Source organism: Dermochelys coriacea, chromosome 1, assembly GCF_009764565.3.
Source record: "Dermochelys coriacea isolate rDerCor1 chromosome 1, rDerCor1.pri.v4, whole genome shotgun sequence".
NCBI classification, from domain to species: Eukaryota; Metazoa; Chordata; order Testudines; family Dermochelyidae; genus Dermochelys; species Dermochelys coriacea.
The window spans coordinates 204,038,927-204,056,963 of NC_050068.2; the positions used below are offsets into that span (position 1 = coordinate 204,038,927).

General features: G+C 48.4%; 1 protein-coding gene across 2 annotated transcripts in view; it reads right to left on the minus strand.

The window, feature by feature from the left end:
* The window catches only part of IGSF11 (immunoglobulin superfamily member 11), a 163,714-nt gene that overhangs the window by 7,773 nt on the left and 137,904 nt on the right, over window positions 1–18,037 (minus strand). For both annotated transcript variants that reach the window (XM_038407343.2, XM_038405631.2), the window contains exon 2: window positions 145–308. In XM_038407343.2, coding sequence (XP_038263271.1) covers window positions 145–308 — 164 coding nt within the window. The remainder of the gene's footprint in view (window positions 1–144; window positions 309–18,037) is intronic.

An 18,037-nucleotide genomic window follows, 5' to 3' on the forward strand; every position in this document is an offset into this window, starting at 1 on the left:
AGCTATTGCACAGTTTTTCTGCACTAGAATCCAGAAGGGTGATCAGACAGCCCACACCCAACACACACCCCTGTCCAAGTGGTGTTGATGGGACAAGGGAAGACAAAGACACAGAGAGCTCCATGTTCCAATGAAGACTGGTACCTGTTCCGGCTGGTTGGCGTTGGAGAGGGGGATGACCATCCAGATGACATTAAGATTAGTGAGGGCAGCGCTAGTGGTGAAGGTACAGGGCAGGATTGCTGTCTGTCCCCGAGCAACCTGGATACTTCCTGAGCTCACTGACACCTCTAGGGGGCTCACCAGACCTGTAAAGAAAAGGACACAAAGTTCAAACATCCAGCCCCTTCCCTACGGTCTTACAATGCCACCCTTTTCACGCAGCACTGTACATGAGTGCGGCATGGCACCTGCATTGAGCCTGGGCAGCAGTCCCTTTCCAACCACCACAGGCCAAAAAGGGCAACGTCGTACCCCAGTGCTTTGAAAATGGAGCCATTTTCCCCAGAGCCATTGCAAAAGGCAAAGGTGAAATGGCGGCCATCTTAACTGAGGACATTCTGGCTTCAGTCCCTTTAAAAATAAGAGGGCCCATTTTGAAGACAGGGAAAAATCTGTAAGAAGTTAAGCTGTCCTAGAGATAATGAGCAGCATTTGAAAACCCACTCAACATCAAGAAAGTGGGGACTTCTGAAGTTACCCAAGAAGGGAAACCAGGTACAAGGGTTTTAACAACAGGGTAGTGAGATGAGAGAGAAACAACTCATGTTAAAGGAGACGTGCAATAAGCCCTCCATTTTTTCTCCAACAAAATCCAGTATGAACAGGAAAGTTTTCATGATTGTTTACATTTAAAAGGGTTAAAAATAATATCTGTTTTTAAATCCCAATTTCTTTCTATGTGATTATAATGGCTCCTGACGCTGAAAGAACAGATCGAAGCAAAATGACTTTACAGAATTCACTTTTTTTGCATTTTATTCAGGCCGGAAAATGCAAGTAGCTGATCAGCCTCACTTTGACTCCCAGTCGTTTTCAGTTTCCAGCTCTCATGCACTGGCTCAGGGCTGCAATGTTTGGGTTGCAAACCATGCAGGGAGAGATTTAAATCCATACAGCCAAACTCTGTCCCTATGAAAATTAACAAGAAAACTCTGCAAAAATTTCTATTAACATTAGGGTTTTTTAAAAAGTTTTTTTCCCCTCCCACAAAATCTAAATATTGGGTTCAAACCACCAACTCCCATCACTTTAAATGTCAATCAGTCCTTCTCATGTTTAACTTATACGTGAGGCCTCTATGGGGCACAGTAAGACATTACCAGCTATCAGATCTTATCAGGATGCTGATAACACCCAGCTGTACGGACTATGGACAGCCCTGTCACCTTCTGTCCTAATGAAGGGTGGTCAGAAATTTTCCAATGGAACATTTTTCTGTTGGGAGGAACCAAAGTGGGTTGAAATCAAAACGTTCTGGGGGAAAGTGTTGATTTCTACAAAATATCGATGGAAAACAGATTTTCACACTTGCCTCGTTTCGTGCCATCTTGCCCACTCAGCCTCATTGGCAGCCTGGCTGGCAGGCTAATGGGGAACAAGAAGCTTGGAAGTCAAAGTTGGCTTTCAGTTCCTTGGCACCCCCCGCTCCCTGGTTCCCCAAACTGTCCAGCTCCTGGGGCTCCAGGCAGCTCTGGGAGCCTCAGAAATGTTTTTGAAAAGGTCAGAGTGACATTTTGGAATTCCCCTTCTGCAGGAAATTTAAAAATGTTATTTGTCTGCCTGTTTCAGAATTATGTTTTTTATTTTGAATTTCAGAATTTCCTGCTGAAACATTTCAGCCAGCTCTTGTCCTACTGTCGGAGAGAACTTGGAGCTGTGTGAAGAAACAGCTGGCTTAAGTTCAAGCCAGCAAGCTACTATCAGGGGATGCTGGCAGTAAGCAGAAATAGTAAGAGCTAGCAGGCATGACCTCCCCTCAGTACAGGGCCTCTGCCTTCCAACCACTAAGGCAAAAGGCAAACTTAGGATCCTTTTGGACTCCTGACTTGCTCAGAGATGGCCACACAGCACTAGAAGCCAAAATGCCAGAAACGGTCCCTTCAACTTAGGCAGGTCAGGAGATTGCGTCCGTTGGATGTTGCTCTAATGTGTTCCACGCTCTGTGTCACCAAGACTGGACTATTGTGATGCAATTTACCTAGGGCTAAACCCAAAGGCTACTATATTTCAACTGGGCCAACACATCACCTGCTAAAGAGGAGAAATATATCTTTGTCCTAATAAAGTATCTTAAGAACCCAGCCATTGACTGATGTATGTTCTCATCCTAACATGGGGAGCCAGGGTCTTCAGTGATGTCCACTGTAGTCTAATGAAGTAATCCTTATGAGCCTAGCAAATAGAGGAAAAAGGCTGTCCACAAATATTCATTTGAATTTGAAAGAAAATGTGGATTCAGTCGTGTTCATGACTCTTCCACGTTCACTGTCTGCAGACTCGCAAGTGCTCAAACTTGCTGATGAAACTACTCAGGAAAAGGGAATTTTACACCTGCGTATTCGCCAACAAAAACTGTTGCAGTTTGTGGTGCATGATTGTTACATAAGGCATCCAATCAGAGAAATGAAATAACATCATGTAGTTTATGTAACCAACTAGCATGGCACAATTGCTAATACTTGCAACAAACTGCAGAATAATAAAAATACTAAAATAATTCTGACAACAACATGCATCATTATTTCCTTTCAAAATGTGAAAATAATTTTGAATGAAGAACACATTTAAGAATTTCCCAATCAGTTTGTGAACAATTCACAAAAAGAAAGAAAATGGGGATTATTCATCCAGCTCTGAATGCATGCCTGACTTGGAATAATGACCACCCAAATGGAAAGCAAAGCAACTACTGTACTTCAACGTCTACGCTGCAGAAAGGTGTGCTAGCCCAAGGTAAAGAAGCAGCAAAGCCACGGCAACTTGGCTTTTAACTCAGACTGGCAGTACGAGTTCAACCCCAGGCTGCCCTAGAGCCTTTAACTCAAGTTGCTAAGCTGAGTTAAAAGCTGAGTTGCTGTGATTTCACTATTCTTTTAACTCAAGTTAACTAACATGGGTTAGCTAACCCAAGTTATGAATATGCCTGTTTTGGCAGTGTAGACATACCCTGAGTTACCAAAGCCGCCATGGAACAGGTACCTGCTCTGTAGGAGGAATGGGGCTCCTTGTTAGTCCTGGCATTGGTTATCCCACACAGCTCTGTCAATGCCCCTCACTCTTGATCTGCAGCCTTTCCTACTATTCCAGCCCTGGGCTCCCCACGTACAGCTCTGCCAATGCCCCTCACTCCTACCCTGCAGCCCCCACCCCTCTTGTATTCCAGTCCCCGACCACTCTTCCAAACATCTGCAATGCTGAAGTGCAACGCTCCCAGCTATTCCAGGACACAGTCAATTAGTGCTGCTAAACTGGATGGTGTGGTTTTAGAAGAGGGCACTAGGGGATAGTGGAGACCCAAACACATTTCTCTTGCCTAGGGTACATCTGAACCTGGACAAATTCGGTGCACTGCTCGATACCTTCCCTCCTTGCTGAGCTGCTCCACTCTCACTCGGCCACCTTGCCCCACATTGGAGGCGCTGCCATCGCCTGGAGTGTTCCAATGCTGTCAGCTGCTCTGTGGCCCCGAGTGCCCAGGATGCAGGAAGCAGATAAAAGACAAAGATTCATGTTGCTAAGCTAAGTGGCACCTGCAGGGCTCCAGCTGGGGAAAACACACGCAACAGCTTCTGACAAGCAAACTTAACAAAGGTGACAGGGGAGCGGGAGACTGTGCGTGTGCAGAGTTATCCTGTACCAGTGTAAACAGAGAGACCAGCACACATACAGCACCAGGGGGGCAGTACTACAAAGTGACTCCTCTGCCAGGGAGACAGTCTAATGCTGAGTGGAAACAGCAAAGATCAAATGCTCTTTACAGGCTCCTCATTTTAGCATAAGTCCCTTTTATTTATATCTCAGAAAAATAAAAACGATTATCATAAATATCCACACACAGAGACACGCATACCCCATCGGCAGACACACCAACACAAAGACACATGCAGACACAATAATACACATGCCCCAACACAGCCAGATGCATGTGCTGACACACAAACACAAACATAGACACGCATGCAGATGCACTCCCATTACTATAATGTGAAGGGTTACAAGTTTAAATGTTAAAAAACCAGGAGTTGCAAGTGCTTCGTTCCCACATTGAAACAAACTTGGCCCATTACCTAACCAGGGGGATGTAGATTTTGCACTTAATATGAATATTAAGATTTGGATTTTCAAAGCAACCTAAGGGAATTAGGTGCCCCATTTGGGCAGCTAAACTCTTTAGACTCCTTAAAAATCCCAGGCTAATATATCAGATTACATACCAGATCATAAAGCAACAGACAGCTCAATGAAAGTTGCATTAAAGGCCCCCCTTTTATTAAAATGAGCATCCCCAAGCATTCAACAAGCTTAAACTGCCTGTCAGAGGCAACCACCTCTCCCCTGTAAGCAATACTCTCCTGGAATCAATTCCAGCTACAGTAGCCTCTCCTAGCTTTGGACTTCAATGCCCATAGATGCACACTGGATATTCACAAGGATCTCCTGACATACACTGGTGTCAGTTGAGTTAGACTGATACGAACCTGTGTAAGTGAGAGGCGAATCCAGCCCACAGCCTGTGCACAAGAGACTGAGCTTTGATATACATTTTGTTCCTGAAGCACCGGAGAGGAGCAGCTACATAGAATAAATGTTCCATTACTGTGTCACCAACTTCGAGGGGAACCAGCTGGCAGATTGATGTTACACGGGGAGCTTTAGAAATGACCATTCGGGTATTATTAAGCACTTGTATTTCTAGGACCTGGTTAACAAAATAATTGTTGGCATTGGATCATTTTAATTTGATCTTTAATGGGATTCCCTCAGCTTTCCAAGTGCTATTCTCAGCTACCATCTTGATCAGTTATGGGGCCACTGTACAACATTCATACCACATGGTACATACTCACACCTGTGGGATCTAGCCCCACAGCTGGCCTCAGGCTCCCTGCTTGTCCTGGAGTAAGAAAGAGGCAGATGCTACTAGTCTATTAGCTCCCACCTATGAATCTCTAATCAAGACTGGTTGGGCTCAGAAACAAACAGGTGCAAATAAGGCCAGATAGACACATGGGTACCTGCACACATCTCAGGGGCTGTAGTAGAGCGTGTCTTTAAAAAACCTGGCAGATACTCCCACCATGACCTACAACTGGCTGGAACAGGGTGTGGTGCAGGCAAAGTGATCTCTGAGTAAGCTGCAATCAAGGTTCGTTTATTGGAACCTTGTGTGGAGTACAAAAATGCAGCAGTTCAATGAAGATCTATAATGTTTGCTGGGGAGGGGAGGAGAGAAGTTGAGCTAAAGTTTCTATATGTTTGTAGGGCAGGCCATAAACACCTTTCACCATCAATTACAGAGATAACCCACAGGTTTCAGAGTAGCCGCCGTGTTAGTCTGTATTCGCAAAAAGAAAAGCAGTACTTGTGGCACCTTAGATAACCCACGTTAATTAACGTGGGTTAGCTAACCTGAGTTAAGAATATGCTTGTTTTTGCAGTGTAGACACACCCTGAGTTACCAAAGCAGCCAATGAACAAAAACCTGCTCAGTAGGAGGGATGGGGCTCCTTGTTATCCGTGATCTTGTTATCTCACAAAGCTCAGCTAGTGTTCCTCACTCCTACCCTGCAGCCCCCACCAGTCCTGGGCTCCCCACACAGCTCTGCCAATGCCCCTCACTCCTGCCCTGCAGCCTCCCTCTCCCCCCCACCCCCCGCTATCCCAGTCCTGGGCTCCCCACACAGCTCTGCCAATGCCCCTCACTCCTGCCCTGCAGCCTCCCTCTCCCCCCACCCCCCAGCTCTGCCTGTGCCCCTCATTATTAAGTATTCATATTTCTGGGACCTTGTACTTCTAGGACCTTGTTACTCTGGCATTGCCTCCATGCTCAATACCAAACAGGGACGTGCAATACTGTCAGAGAAGTGCTCCTATGCCTTCTTCAGTGGGGAAAGGAAGAGGGATCAGAGAGGGGACAGGAAAGGAAGGAAGTAACAGAGAAACTGTATCAATCCAACACCACCACCTCTACCTAAGGCAGAGATGGTGGGGAGCAAAGCTTCAAGCTCTACCTGAAGCAGTGGAAACGCCCCAGAAAAGGTGCGGAAGACACGTTCCGGGTTTTGGTTGCACTAGGAATGAGGGCCCAGAGAACACATACAAAGTGTGTTCAGAAAATTCTGTAACCCATGTAGAAATGTGGTGTTCAAGTGGGATAAATTCTGGGGTCCTAGCTAGAGGGAGAAATGACAGAACTGTCTTTTACTGAGATTAAAGTAAAAACAAGTTGCTGTGAGTTTCCCCACGATAGGTGAAATGACCTGGACAAAACTGTCTCCAGTACTAAAGAAGAGAGATTAAAAGAGAATGCTTCTACTGCTCCAGAGGCATGGACTCACCATGCTATCCACCCCAGGTGAGCGGACGTAGCAGGCGCATATGGTGCCAGAGCAACAGTAGGTCCCTCTCCTAGAATGGGAGAATCACATGTATAGGAGAGAGTGATATATGCAATGAGCACTTTGGCTGCAGGACCTGCTAGCACAGCATCCATTTAAGAAGCCACTAGAGGAGACTCACAGTTCCAAGTACTAATGACATTGATACAGAAAGGACATCCAAGACACAAGAGGGATGTTGTCCCTGCTGATAATCCCTTCTGGCCTGTGAAGGAGCAACTGCATTGCCATGCAGCAGTCCAGTTGCTGGGGGGGGGGGGCAGAATAGCTGTTACTGAGAGCAAGGGTGGCTAGCACACTCAGGAATAGTGAGAGGCTAGCAGAAGGCTGGTTGGCATGTGCCCAGAACAGTCACAGCATCCAAAAGAACTGCTGTAGCCACACGAAAGCTCAGACTTGCCATTGAAGAGGCTGGGCACTGATTGGATAGAATATTGATCTCACCCGTTCTCATTGGTGGTGTGTAGACTGCCAGCTCAGTGATGGCCAAACCAAAAGCAGTACTTGCCCAGCATGGCAAACTGCGGCAGCTTGTGAGTGGCCATGGCCCCTTTGTGAGTCCAGAGTGGCAAGGAAGTGCAATGGAGTGTGGATTGGATCCAGTATCTGACTAGTCCAGCATACCCCAGTCCAATGGGGTGACCAAAATGAGGACCACAGCCTGTGAAGTCATTTCTCAGCAAAGCAGGGGAGTCGGGGAGAGGCCCACATTTGGTCATGGTGGAACACGCCAGTGACTGGCACATCATACTCACAGGCACAGACACAAATGGGAAGGCTGCCCAGAGAACTTCCAGTGGAGACAACCACTGAGACCTGGGATCACTAGTAAAATGAGAGAAGGCCCAGGGCACACAAACACGGTTCTGAGAGTGTAAGGCAAGAACAAGCCAGGTTTCGGCCCAGAGACATCCATGGGTGTTGCATCCACTTACACCACATACGATGCATTATCAGTGGCACACAATGTAGACAGGTGCCATAGGGAACCGTCAGGAAGTCTGCTGACCCAACTGGGTACATCCAAGGAAAGCATATACCTGTCAGTCTCACCCATTGCATTTGCAGGGCTCCAATCCCTGTAGCATCTGGGCACGTGTACCTAAGCGCCAGTCACACTGCTGACTCAGCTCCTTCCCCACTTCCACTCACAGAGCCTCCTCAACCCCCCCCCCCAGTATTCCCACTCGCAGCTGAGAATTCCCTGATGACAGTTCATCACCCGGGTCTACAAACCAGGGCAGAAATAAGCCAGGTTGGCTTCATCCCCTTTGCTCTCGGAGAAACTTGTGATTGAGTCAAACCCACCCTGGGATCTGGGAATCAAGATCCCAATACAGGAAAACACCTTTGTGCATCCCCATTTCCTGAACAGGGATGCTGTTCTGTATCAGGGCCCCAGCTCCATTCTTTCTGACTCCAGCAATACTGTAGCTAACAATACCATCAATGATGGACAAGAAGGCATAGACTCCAGCTCCCTCTCCATTGACTGTGCTGGCTCTGCAGGGCCAACGGGAGTAAAGAGCGGAAAAACTTAATACTGATCCCAGAAATGCAAGATCTCAGTGACATGTGTATTCAAAATGTATATAGATCTTAACAGACTAAATCTTCATTCAATGCCCCCCCTTCAGTTAAACATAGGTAAAAAATAGAGTTAATTTGTAAGCACCTTCACATCTAGAGAAATGGTCAGAAATCCATCCCGTTGGCATTTAGCCAATGGAATAAACAGATTCATCTGTCCCAGCAGGAGGAGCCATACACCCCATTGAATAAACACTCACCTGTTCCAGCAGAGAGCATCCCCCCATCCCATTAAATAAGAAGGCAGGACAATGAACACACTAATTCACATAGAGCAATCAGCGGTTTGGGGTCTTGAGCCCTGACCTATGGCATTCCTTGCTGATTGCTCCGCCGGCTGTTCAGAGACATCTATTACCCGCACATCTGCGCTAATCCCATCTGACCCTTCTCTAACATCATTTATAGCCCACATCTGGACTAGACACACAGACAAGAGCAGAACTTGCTGATGAAAAACCCTTGCTGACCCACCCTGACCTGTACTCAGCTTCTGGCCTCGTGAACAGTGATAAGCCAGCATTCCTGCCTTCTCCCCCTATAGAAGTAAGTTTCTCCGCCACTGCTGGGAGGAGGCTTGGAACCAGCTGCCTTACCACGATAACGTGGAGCGCATCTCCTTTCCCCTGCAGCAGACATAAGGGATGGGAACCAGAGTTTAAGGCAAGATTTCAAGAGTCGGCTCTTGCCAGATGGCTTTCTTTCCATCCCAGTTCCTTGCCAGAGCAATTGTACTTGCTCAATGATCTTACCTGACTTGAAAAAAATCCTAATAGAAGCTTCTGACTAGGGATAAAAGGGGGTGAATATTTTTGTCTTATTTGCAGCAATATGCGGACTAGAAATGGGTTCCAGACATGACATCGTGTTCCTTGTTTGTCAGCGCTCTCCAGCCCACTTCGTGAACCTCCATCCTCTCTCTCTGCTCCCCTCCCCACTCCATAGGACTGGCCTCTCTATGCAATTTGCCTACGGCTGCCACAAGAGCCTTCTCCTTTGCAGCACATGCCACCTGGAGCAGGTCTCCATGTGCCTCTCCAGTTAGGATGCTCTTTGTATGCAAACGGGTGACACAAATAAAGTTGCATTGTATTATATAGTGAGATTACAAAAATAGGAAGGGACATTGACAGGAATAAAAATAGCAGCTACAATTACATTAGCTAGGATAAAACTAATCAATCTCCACGCTCTGGGGCATACGTTAATCCCCTCTCTGTGGTATAGTGTTGCACAATTAGGTATATTATGGGAGGTTTAACGCTTCCCTCTGATGAATGCGGCATTGGCCGATACCAGAGACTGCTCTGTTCCGATCTGACAGTCCTTGAATTCCCAGCGCTTGCATCTGGCTGCAGAGAAATTTGGTAGCAGCTGTACTGACAGGTTTGGGGGGTTCTTTATCGTGTTTACTAAGCAAGGGCAGAGGGAGCCCCTGTGGGATCAGGAACCCGTTCAAGTAGGTGAGGAATAGCTTAATGGTTTGAGCATTGGCCTGCTAAACCCAGGGTTGTGAGTTCAATCCTTTAAGGGGCCATTTAGGAATCTGGAGGAAAAAAAATTGGGGATTGGTCCTGCTTTGAGCAGGGGGTTGGACTAGATTATATCCTGAGGTCCCTTCCAACTCTGATATTCTATGATTGGAGAAAGTGCTCAATAGTTTGCTGCTTCTGCTGACTGGGAAGACAACAAGGCCTGTGATCCCAGTGTGTCAATCTTTGATGTCACCGTTGCATCCCATCCCATCCCTTCCTCTGGCAGGGTCAAATAGTGACAGGGGAAAAGAGACACACAAGGCAGCCGTAATACCTCAGTAAGTGATCCCCTCAGCTCTGTGAAGTGGACACGACTGGCACTTGGATGGGAAGCCTCGCTCCCAGGAAATGTCTAGCTGCTGCAGGAAGTACTGCTGGTGATTCAGTAGGGGGAGCTCTTCCCTCCTGGGCTAGCGCTGAACTGCCCCAGTATGGTGACAGGGAGGCTCCATTGCTGGAAACGAAGTTTCCTGAATCACAAGTCAAGCCAAGGCCTTTCTACACGTATCTGTTACAGACCCCATTGCATTTCACACCTAAGGGTGTCATCCTTGTGACCCAAAGCTCAGCTTGGGAAAGTACAGGCTGCCTATCTAGATCCACCCTGCAGTTTCAATTGCCTTCATGCACTGTCCTTAACGTTGTACCATGTGACAACAGCTACACTCCACCTCAGAACGAACCTTTTCTTTGTATCTAAATGTCACCTGCCTTTACAGAGGAGCTGCAGGACATAGGAGTTTTGCTTCAGTTGGTGACTCCTTTTTCCCCATTCCCAGATGTTTATCAGTGTTTCCTGAAGTGGGGAGGGGCATGAAGGACTAGCCTGGGGGTTCAGCAGAATGGAGGCTGTATATATTAAGATGTGCAGACCCTTAACAACACAGGGTGGGGAGCACCAGCAGTGTAATTGGTTTCATTTTTCTGAAGGGGGACTCAGTTGTCAAAAGTTTGGGAAACCCTGGTTTGGATAGACATCACCCCTGTGAGCATCTCCATTCACAGGTGGGCCTTATCCCACACAGCTAGCTTTGCCCCTTTGTAGATACAGTCCAGGCCACAGTGCGTCAAGTATCCTGAGATTCTCCTACACGAGACCTGTGTAACAATGCAGGACACAGAATAGGAGCCTAATTCATGCTCCGCTTGGAATCTGAAGGTAGAGACACTGCCACTTCGTTTTCCCCCGCAATTTCCCTGTTAACATTTTCTCGACAAAGCCAAGTCAGCAGAGATGCACCGTGCTGTGGATTGGTGCCAAGTGCAGTCAGCAGCGTGTGCCATTGCTGACACAGCAGAGTGGCCCCTCCCGGGGGAGGGAAGAAATCCACCAATATCTCTGCAGTAGAACACATCCGCTCCCGGGATCAGGGAAGAGGGGTCAGAGTTAGGAATGGGGAATTGAAACAGGTCAGTGAGGCTCTGACATGGCACTTGTTTCTATTTGCTGTTTGCCAAGCCATGAAAAATACATTAACGGCCCAGCAGCTTTGTAAATGATTTATGGTCAAAAGAATAAATATCTTCCTCCTCCCCTGAAAAAGGTGACACGATGATAAACTGCTTAATAAGGGAAAACAATGCAAAGCTCAAACCTGATCAATAATATATCAGGGTGGGAAGGAAAGGGGCCAGCAGGCACAAGGAACGGGTGCTGTGGGAGGGGCAGTGTACATCTGTGGGGGTGTAGAATAAATGGCTGGGCATGTTGGACCATATGGCCTGGGGTATTATGCATGTTGGGGAAAGGCACACTGGGGCAGATGGGTAGGAAAGTAGGTGGGAGGGGGGACTGGATCATCAGCACTTTTTAACACTGCTAGAAAATGCGCCAAAGATCGGGCACAGAGTTTGAATGAATTGCTCCAACCTCACTCCCATCCCCAATCCCACACACACACACCTTTCTGAAAGGCAGAGATTGGATCCTTGCCTCTCGCTGCTGGAATCTTTAATGCTGCAGAGCCCGAAAAGCCTGCAGGAACAGAGCCCTGGGACCAGACACAGCTTCAGGGAAGTTCCCCTGCCGCTCCCAAAATAAAAATGCTTTCATCTCCTGCACCCTCTGCTCTCCCTGGGGACTCACCGAGACCAGAGCAGGGCGCCACTGCCTTTTAAACCAGCCTGTCGCAAAGAATCTGTAGTATAAATTGAACACAAATGCTCGGGACCTAGGACTGAATTATTTGTACCCAAAGCAGAGAGATCTCTCCCTTGCCCTACCAAGAATCCAAGGGGGAGTAAAGGGGAGGGTCACTCTTTTTCTGTCGGGAGTAGAGACGGCAACACACGGCCTGGAACGATTAAACACCAGTTGTGTATGAGGCACACACGCACTCCCCCAGACATATGTAAAAGAGAGACACCCCCACTTTTCCAAATCTCAAAACAATCCAGCCGACCCCCCCACCCTAGACACCAAGGTGGCCCCCATGGGGATCTGCAGCAGGCCTCAGGTGGTGCTGCTCTATGCCAGGGTCAATTTGCCAGACCTGGCAGCAAAGCCCAGGCTGTGTTTGTGCTTATGCAGATGCATGTTGCAGAAATAACAAGGCAACAAGCCAATTGAAACACACAACATTTGCCCGCCCCACTGGTTATGTATTCTCTCACACACAGGCACACAGACTGCATGCAGCGGGGTGCAGGCCTGTGTATAGACAGTACGACAATTAACATTAATGGAAAGGCTTGGTTTGAGAAATCAAGCTCTCTGGAGTTGGGATGTTCCCCGAGACAGCTTCCTTTAGCTCAAGTGGTTGATAGAGGCCAGTGTTTCTGGAGCTGTGGGGCCAGGGGCCAGTCTCGGCTCTACAGCTGCATGCTGTTTTAATGAGAAGAGGTGGGGGGCCTTTCCAGAGTTATAATGGGAACCACAGTCCTGCTAGAAGATGGGTTTAGGTCCCCCTTATAATGCCAAAAAAGGAAATATCCTCATGCTTTCAGATTTTTAGGGTTAAGTTTATTTGATAATGAATAGGCTGATACCCCACCCACACAGGGGCCGTTCCACCCCAGCCTAGGGCTCTGGCACCCCTCTAATGGCTGTATCACCCCAGCCTAGGGCTCTGGCACCCTTCAATGGCTGTGCCACCCCAGCCTAAGGGTCTGGTATCCCCCACTGGCCATGCCACCCCAGCCAAAGGGTCTGGCACCCCCCCAATGGCTGTGTCACCCCAGCCTGGGGTCTGGCACCCCATCCCCAGGGGCTGTGCTATGTCAACCTAGGGGTCTGGCACTTGCTACAGGAGCTGTGCCACCTCCACAGGGATCATGCTGCTTATAATGCACCACTCTAAAGGATCTCCTTCAAAGTTAGGGGGCTGGGACAACTCCCTTCAAAGTTAGTGGAGATCTTTCCATTTATTTCAATGGCAGTTGGATCAGGCCATAAATACATACCTTAGCAGGCTTCCTGGGCCTCTCTCTACCTCCAACTAATAATGATGATGATGATAAAAAATTCCAAGCTTTCTCCCTCCTCCTGCTCTTTGCCCCAGTTCAATGGCTCCTATTTGAAATTCCCTTTTCCTGTAGCATTCTGGAGCCCTGTGGGACAGGAAATACCTTGTCCTGTTCTTCTGCATAGTTCCTGAGCTCAGACTCCTAGGGTATGTCTACACTACGAAATTAGGTTGAATTTATAGAAGTCGGTTTTGTAGAAAGCGTTTTTATACAGTCGATTGTGTGTGTCCCCACACAAATGCTCTAAGTGCATGTAGTCAGCGGACTATGTCCACAATACTCAGGCAACAGTAGACTTCTGGAGCTTTGCACTGTGGGTAGCTATCCCACAGTTCCCGCAGTCTCCACCGCCCATTTGAATTCTGGGTAGAAATCCCAGTGCCTGATGGGGCTAAAACATTGTCGCAGGTGGTTCTGGGTACATATCGTCAGACCCCCGTTCCTTCCCTCCCTCCGTAAAAGCAAGGGCAGACAATCGTTTTGCACCTTTTTTCTTGAGTTACCTGTGCAGACGCCATACCACGGCAAGCATGGAGCCCGCTCAACTAACCGTCACCGTATGTCTCCTGGGTGCTGGCGGACGTGGTACTGCATTGCTACACAGCAGCAGTTTATTGCCTTTTGGCAGCAGACAGTGCAGTATGACTGGTAGCCGTCGTCGACGTAGTCCTGGGTGCTCTTTTAACTGGGCGTCTGGGCAAACATGGGAGTGACTCAGCCAGGTCATTTCCCTTGTTTCGTCTCATGGCGATTGAGTCCTACCAGCAGTGCACTGTCTTTTAATCTGCAGCTAGCAGAAGATGATGGCCAGTAGTAATACTGCACTGTCTTCTGCCAAGCACCCAGGAGGTGACGATGGCTAGCGATCGTACTGCACAGTCTGCTGCCAGCATGATGTATAAAGATAGATGAAGTGGCTCAAAACAAGAAATAGACCAGATTTGTTTTGTATTCATTTTCTCCTCCCTCCCTCTGTGAAATCAACGGCCTGCTAAACCCAGTTTTGAGTTCTATCCTTGAGGTGGCCATTCAGTTTCTCGCAAAGCCACCCCCTTTGTTGATTTTAATTCCCTGTAAGCCAACCCTGTAAGCCATGTCATCAGTCACCCCTCCCTCCATCAGGGCAACAGCAGACAATCGTTCTGCGCCTTTTTTCTGTGCAGACGCCATACCAAGGCAAGCATGGAGCCTGCTCAGATCACTTTGGCAATTAGGAGCACATTAAACACCACACACATTATTCAGCACCTTTCCATTCCATTATATGCAGCACCAGAACCTGGCAAAGCGAAACCGGGCGAGTAGGTGACATCAGCTTGGTGACGAGAGTGATGAGTACATAGACACAGACTTCTCTCAAAGCACGGGCCCTGCCAATGTGGGCATCATGGTGCTAATGGGGCAAGTTCATGTGGTGGAATGCCAATTCTGGGCTCGGGAAACAAGCACAGACTGGTGGGACCGCATAGTGTTGCAGGTCTGGGACTATTCCCAGTGGCTGCAAACTTTCGCATGCGTAAGGGCACTTTCATGGAACTTTGTGACTTGCTTTCCCCTGCCCTGAGGTGCAAGAATACCAAGATGAGAGCAGCCCTCACAGTTGAGAAGCGAGTGGCAATAGCCCTGTGGAAGCTTGCAATGCCAGACAGCTACCGGTCAGTCGGGAATCAATTTGGAGTGGGCAAATCTACTGTGGGGGCTGCTGTGATGCAAGTAGCCAACACAATCAAAGATCTACTGATATCAAGGGTAGTGACCATGGGAAATATACAGGTCATAGTGGATGGCTTTGCTGCAATGGGATTCCCTAACTGTGGTGGGGCCATAGACGGAACCCATATCCCTATCTTGGCACCGGAGCACCAAGCCAGCGAGTACATAAACCGCAAGGGGTACTTTTCAATAGTGCTGCAAGCACTGGTAGATCACAAGGGATGTTTCATCAACATCAACGTGGGATGGCCGGGAAAGGTACACGACGCTTGCATCTTCAGGAACTCTGGTCTGTTTCAAAAGCTGCTGGAAGGGACTTCCTTCCCAGACCAGAAAATAACCGTTGGGGATGTTGAAATGCCTATAGTTATCCTTGGGGAGCCAGCCTACCCCTTCATGCCATGGCTCATGAAGCCATACATAGGCAGCCTGGAGAGTGGTCAAGAGCTGTTCAACTACAGGCTGAACAAGTGCAGAATGGTGGTAGAATGTGCATTTGGATGTTTAAAAGCGCACTGGCGCAGTTTATTGACTCGGTTAGACCTCAGCGAAACCAATATTCCCACTGTTATTACTGCTTGCTGTGCGCTCCACAATATCTGTGAGAGTAAGGGGGAAGATGTTTATGGTGGGGTGGGAGGTTGAGGCAAATCGCCTGGCTGCTGGTTATGCACAGCCAGACACCAGGGCAGTTAGAAGAGCACAGGAGGGCGGGGTGCACATCAGAGAAGCTTTGAAAACTAGTTTCATGACTGGCCAGGCTACGGTGTGAAAGTTCTGTTTGTTTCTCCTTGATGAAATCCCCCGCCCCTTGGTTCACTCTACGTCCCTGTAAGCTAACCACCCTCCCCACCTCCCTTCGATCACTGCTTGCAGAGGCAATAAAGTCATTGTTGCTTCACATTCATGCATTCTTTATTAATTCATCACACACATAGGGGGTAATTACCAAGGTAGCCCAGGAGGGGTGGTGGAGGAGGGAAGGACAAGGCCACACAGCACTTTAAAAGTTTAAAACTTATTGAATGCCAGCCTTCTGTTACTTGGGCAATCCTCTGGGGTGGAGTGGCTGGGTGGCCGGAGGCCCCCCCATCGCGTTCTTGGGCATCTGGGTGAGGAGGCTATGGAACTTGTGGAGGAGGGCGGTTGGTTACACAGGGGCTGTAGCGGCTGTCTGTGCTCCTGCTGCCTTTCCTGCAGCTCAACCATAAGCTGGAGCATATTAGTTTGATCCTCCAGCAGCCTCAGCATTGCATCCTGCCTCCTCTCATCATGCTGCTGCCACCTTTCAGCTTCAGCCTTCTCTTCAGCCTGCCACTTACTCTCTTCAGCCCGCCACCTTTCCTCCTGGTCATTTTGTGCTTTCCTGCACTCTGACATTGTCTGCCTCCATGCATTCGTCTGTGCTCTGTCAGTGTGGGAGGACAGCATGAGCTCAGAGAACATTTCATCGCGAGTGCGTTTTTTTCGCCTTCTAATCTTCGCTAGCCTCTGGGAAGGAGAAGATCCTGTGATCCTTGAAACACATGCAGCTGGTGGAGAAAAAAAAAGGGACAGTGGTATTTAAAAAGACATTTTTATAGAACAATGGGTACCCTCTCTTTCACGGTAAACCTTGCTGTTAACATTACATACATAGCACATGTGCTTTCGTTACAAGGTCGCATTTTGCTTCCCCTGCCCCCCCCCCCCCGCCCCACGTGGCTAACAGCGGGGAACATTTCTGTTCAGCCATAGACAAACAGCCCAGCAGGAACGGGCACCTCTGAATGTCCCCTTAAGAAAAGCACCCTATTTCAACCAGGTGACCATGAATGATATCACTCTGCTGAGGATAATACAGAGAGATAAAGAATGGATGTTGTTTGAACGCCAGCAAACATACAGTGCAATGCTTTGTTCTACAATGATTCCCGAGTACGTGCTACTGGCCTGGAGTGGTAAAGTGTCCTACCATGGTGGATGGAATAAGGCTGCCCTCCCCAGAAACCTTTTGCAAAGGCTTTGGGAGTATATCCAGGAGAGCCACGAATGCCAGGGCAAATTAATCATTAAACATGCTGGCTTTTAAACCTTGTATAGTATTTTAAAATGTACACTCACCAGAGGTCCCTTCTCTGCCTGGTGGGTCCGGAATGCAGCCTTGGGTGGGTTCGGGGGGTACTGGCTCCCGGTCCAGGGTGAGAAACAGTTCCTGGCTGTCGGGAAAACCGGTTTCTCCACTTGTTTGCTGTGAGCTATCTACAGCCTCCTCCTCATCGTCTTCCTCGTCCCCAAAACCTGCTTCTGTGTTGCTTCCATCTCCATTGAAGGAGTCAAACAACACGGCTGGGGTAGTGGTGGCTGAACCCCCTAAAATAGCATGCAGCTCATCATAGAAGCGGCATGCTTGGGGCTCTGACCTGGAGCGGCCGTTCGCCTCTCTGGTTTTCTGGTAGGCTTGCCTCAGCTCTTTAAGTTTCACGTGGCACTGCTTCAGCTCCCTGTTATGGCCTCTGTCCTTCATGCCCTGGGAGATTTTCACAAATGTTTTGACATTTTGAAAACTGGAACGTAGTTCTGATAGCACAGATTCCTCTCCCCATACAGCGATCAGATCCCGTACCTCTCATTCGGTCCATGCTGGAGCTCTTTTGCGATTCTGGGACTCCATCATGGTCACCTCTGCTGATGAGCTCTGCATGGTCACCTGCAGCTTGCCACACTGGCCAAACAGGAAATTGAAATTCAAAAGTTCGCGGGCCTTTTCCTGTCTACCTGGTCAGTGCATCTGAGTTGAGAGTGCTGTCCAGAGCGGTCACAATGGAGCACTCTGGGATAGCTCCCGGAGGCCAATACCATCTAATTGCATCCACAGTACCCCAAATTCGACCCAGCAAAACTGATTTCAGCGCTAATCCCCTTGTCGGGGGTGGAGTAAGGAAATCGATTTTAAGAGCCCTTTAAGTCGAAAAAAAAGGGCTTCGTCATGTGGACGGGTGCAGGGTTACATCGATTTAACACTGCTAAATTCGACCTCAACACCTAGTGTAGACCAGTCCTTAGACTGTAAGATCAGAAGGGATCATTGTGATCATCTAATCTGACCTCCTGCACATTGCAGGCTACAGAACC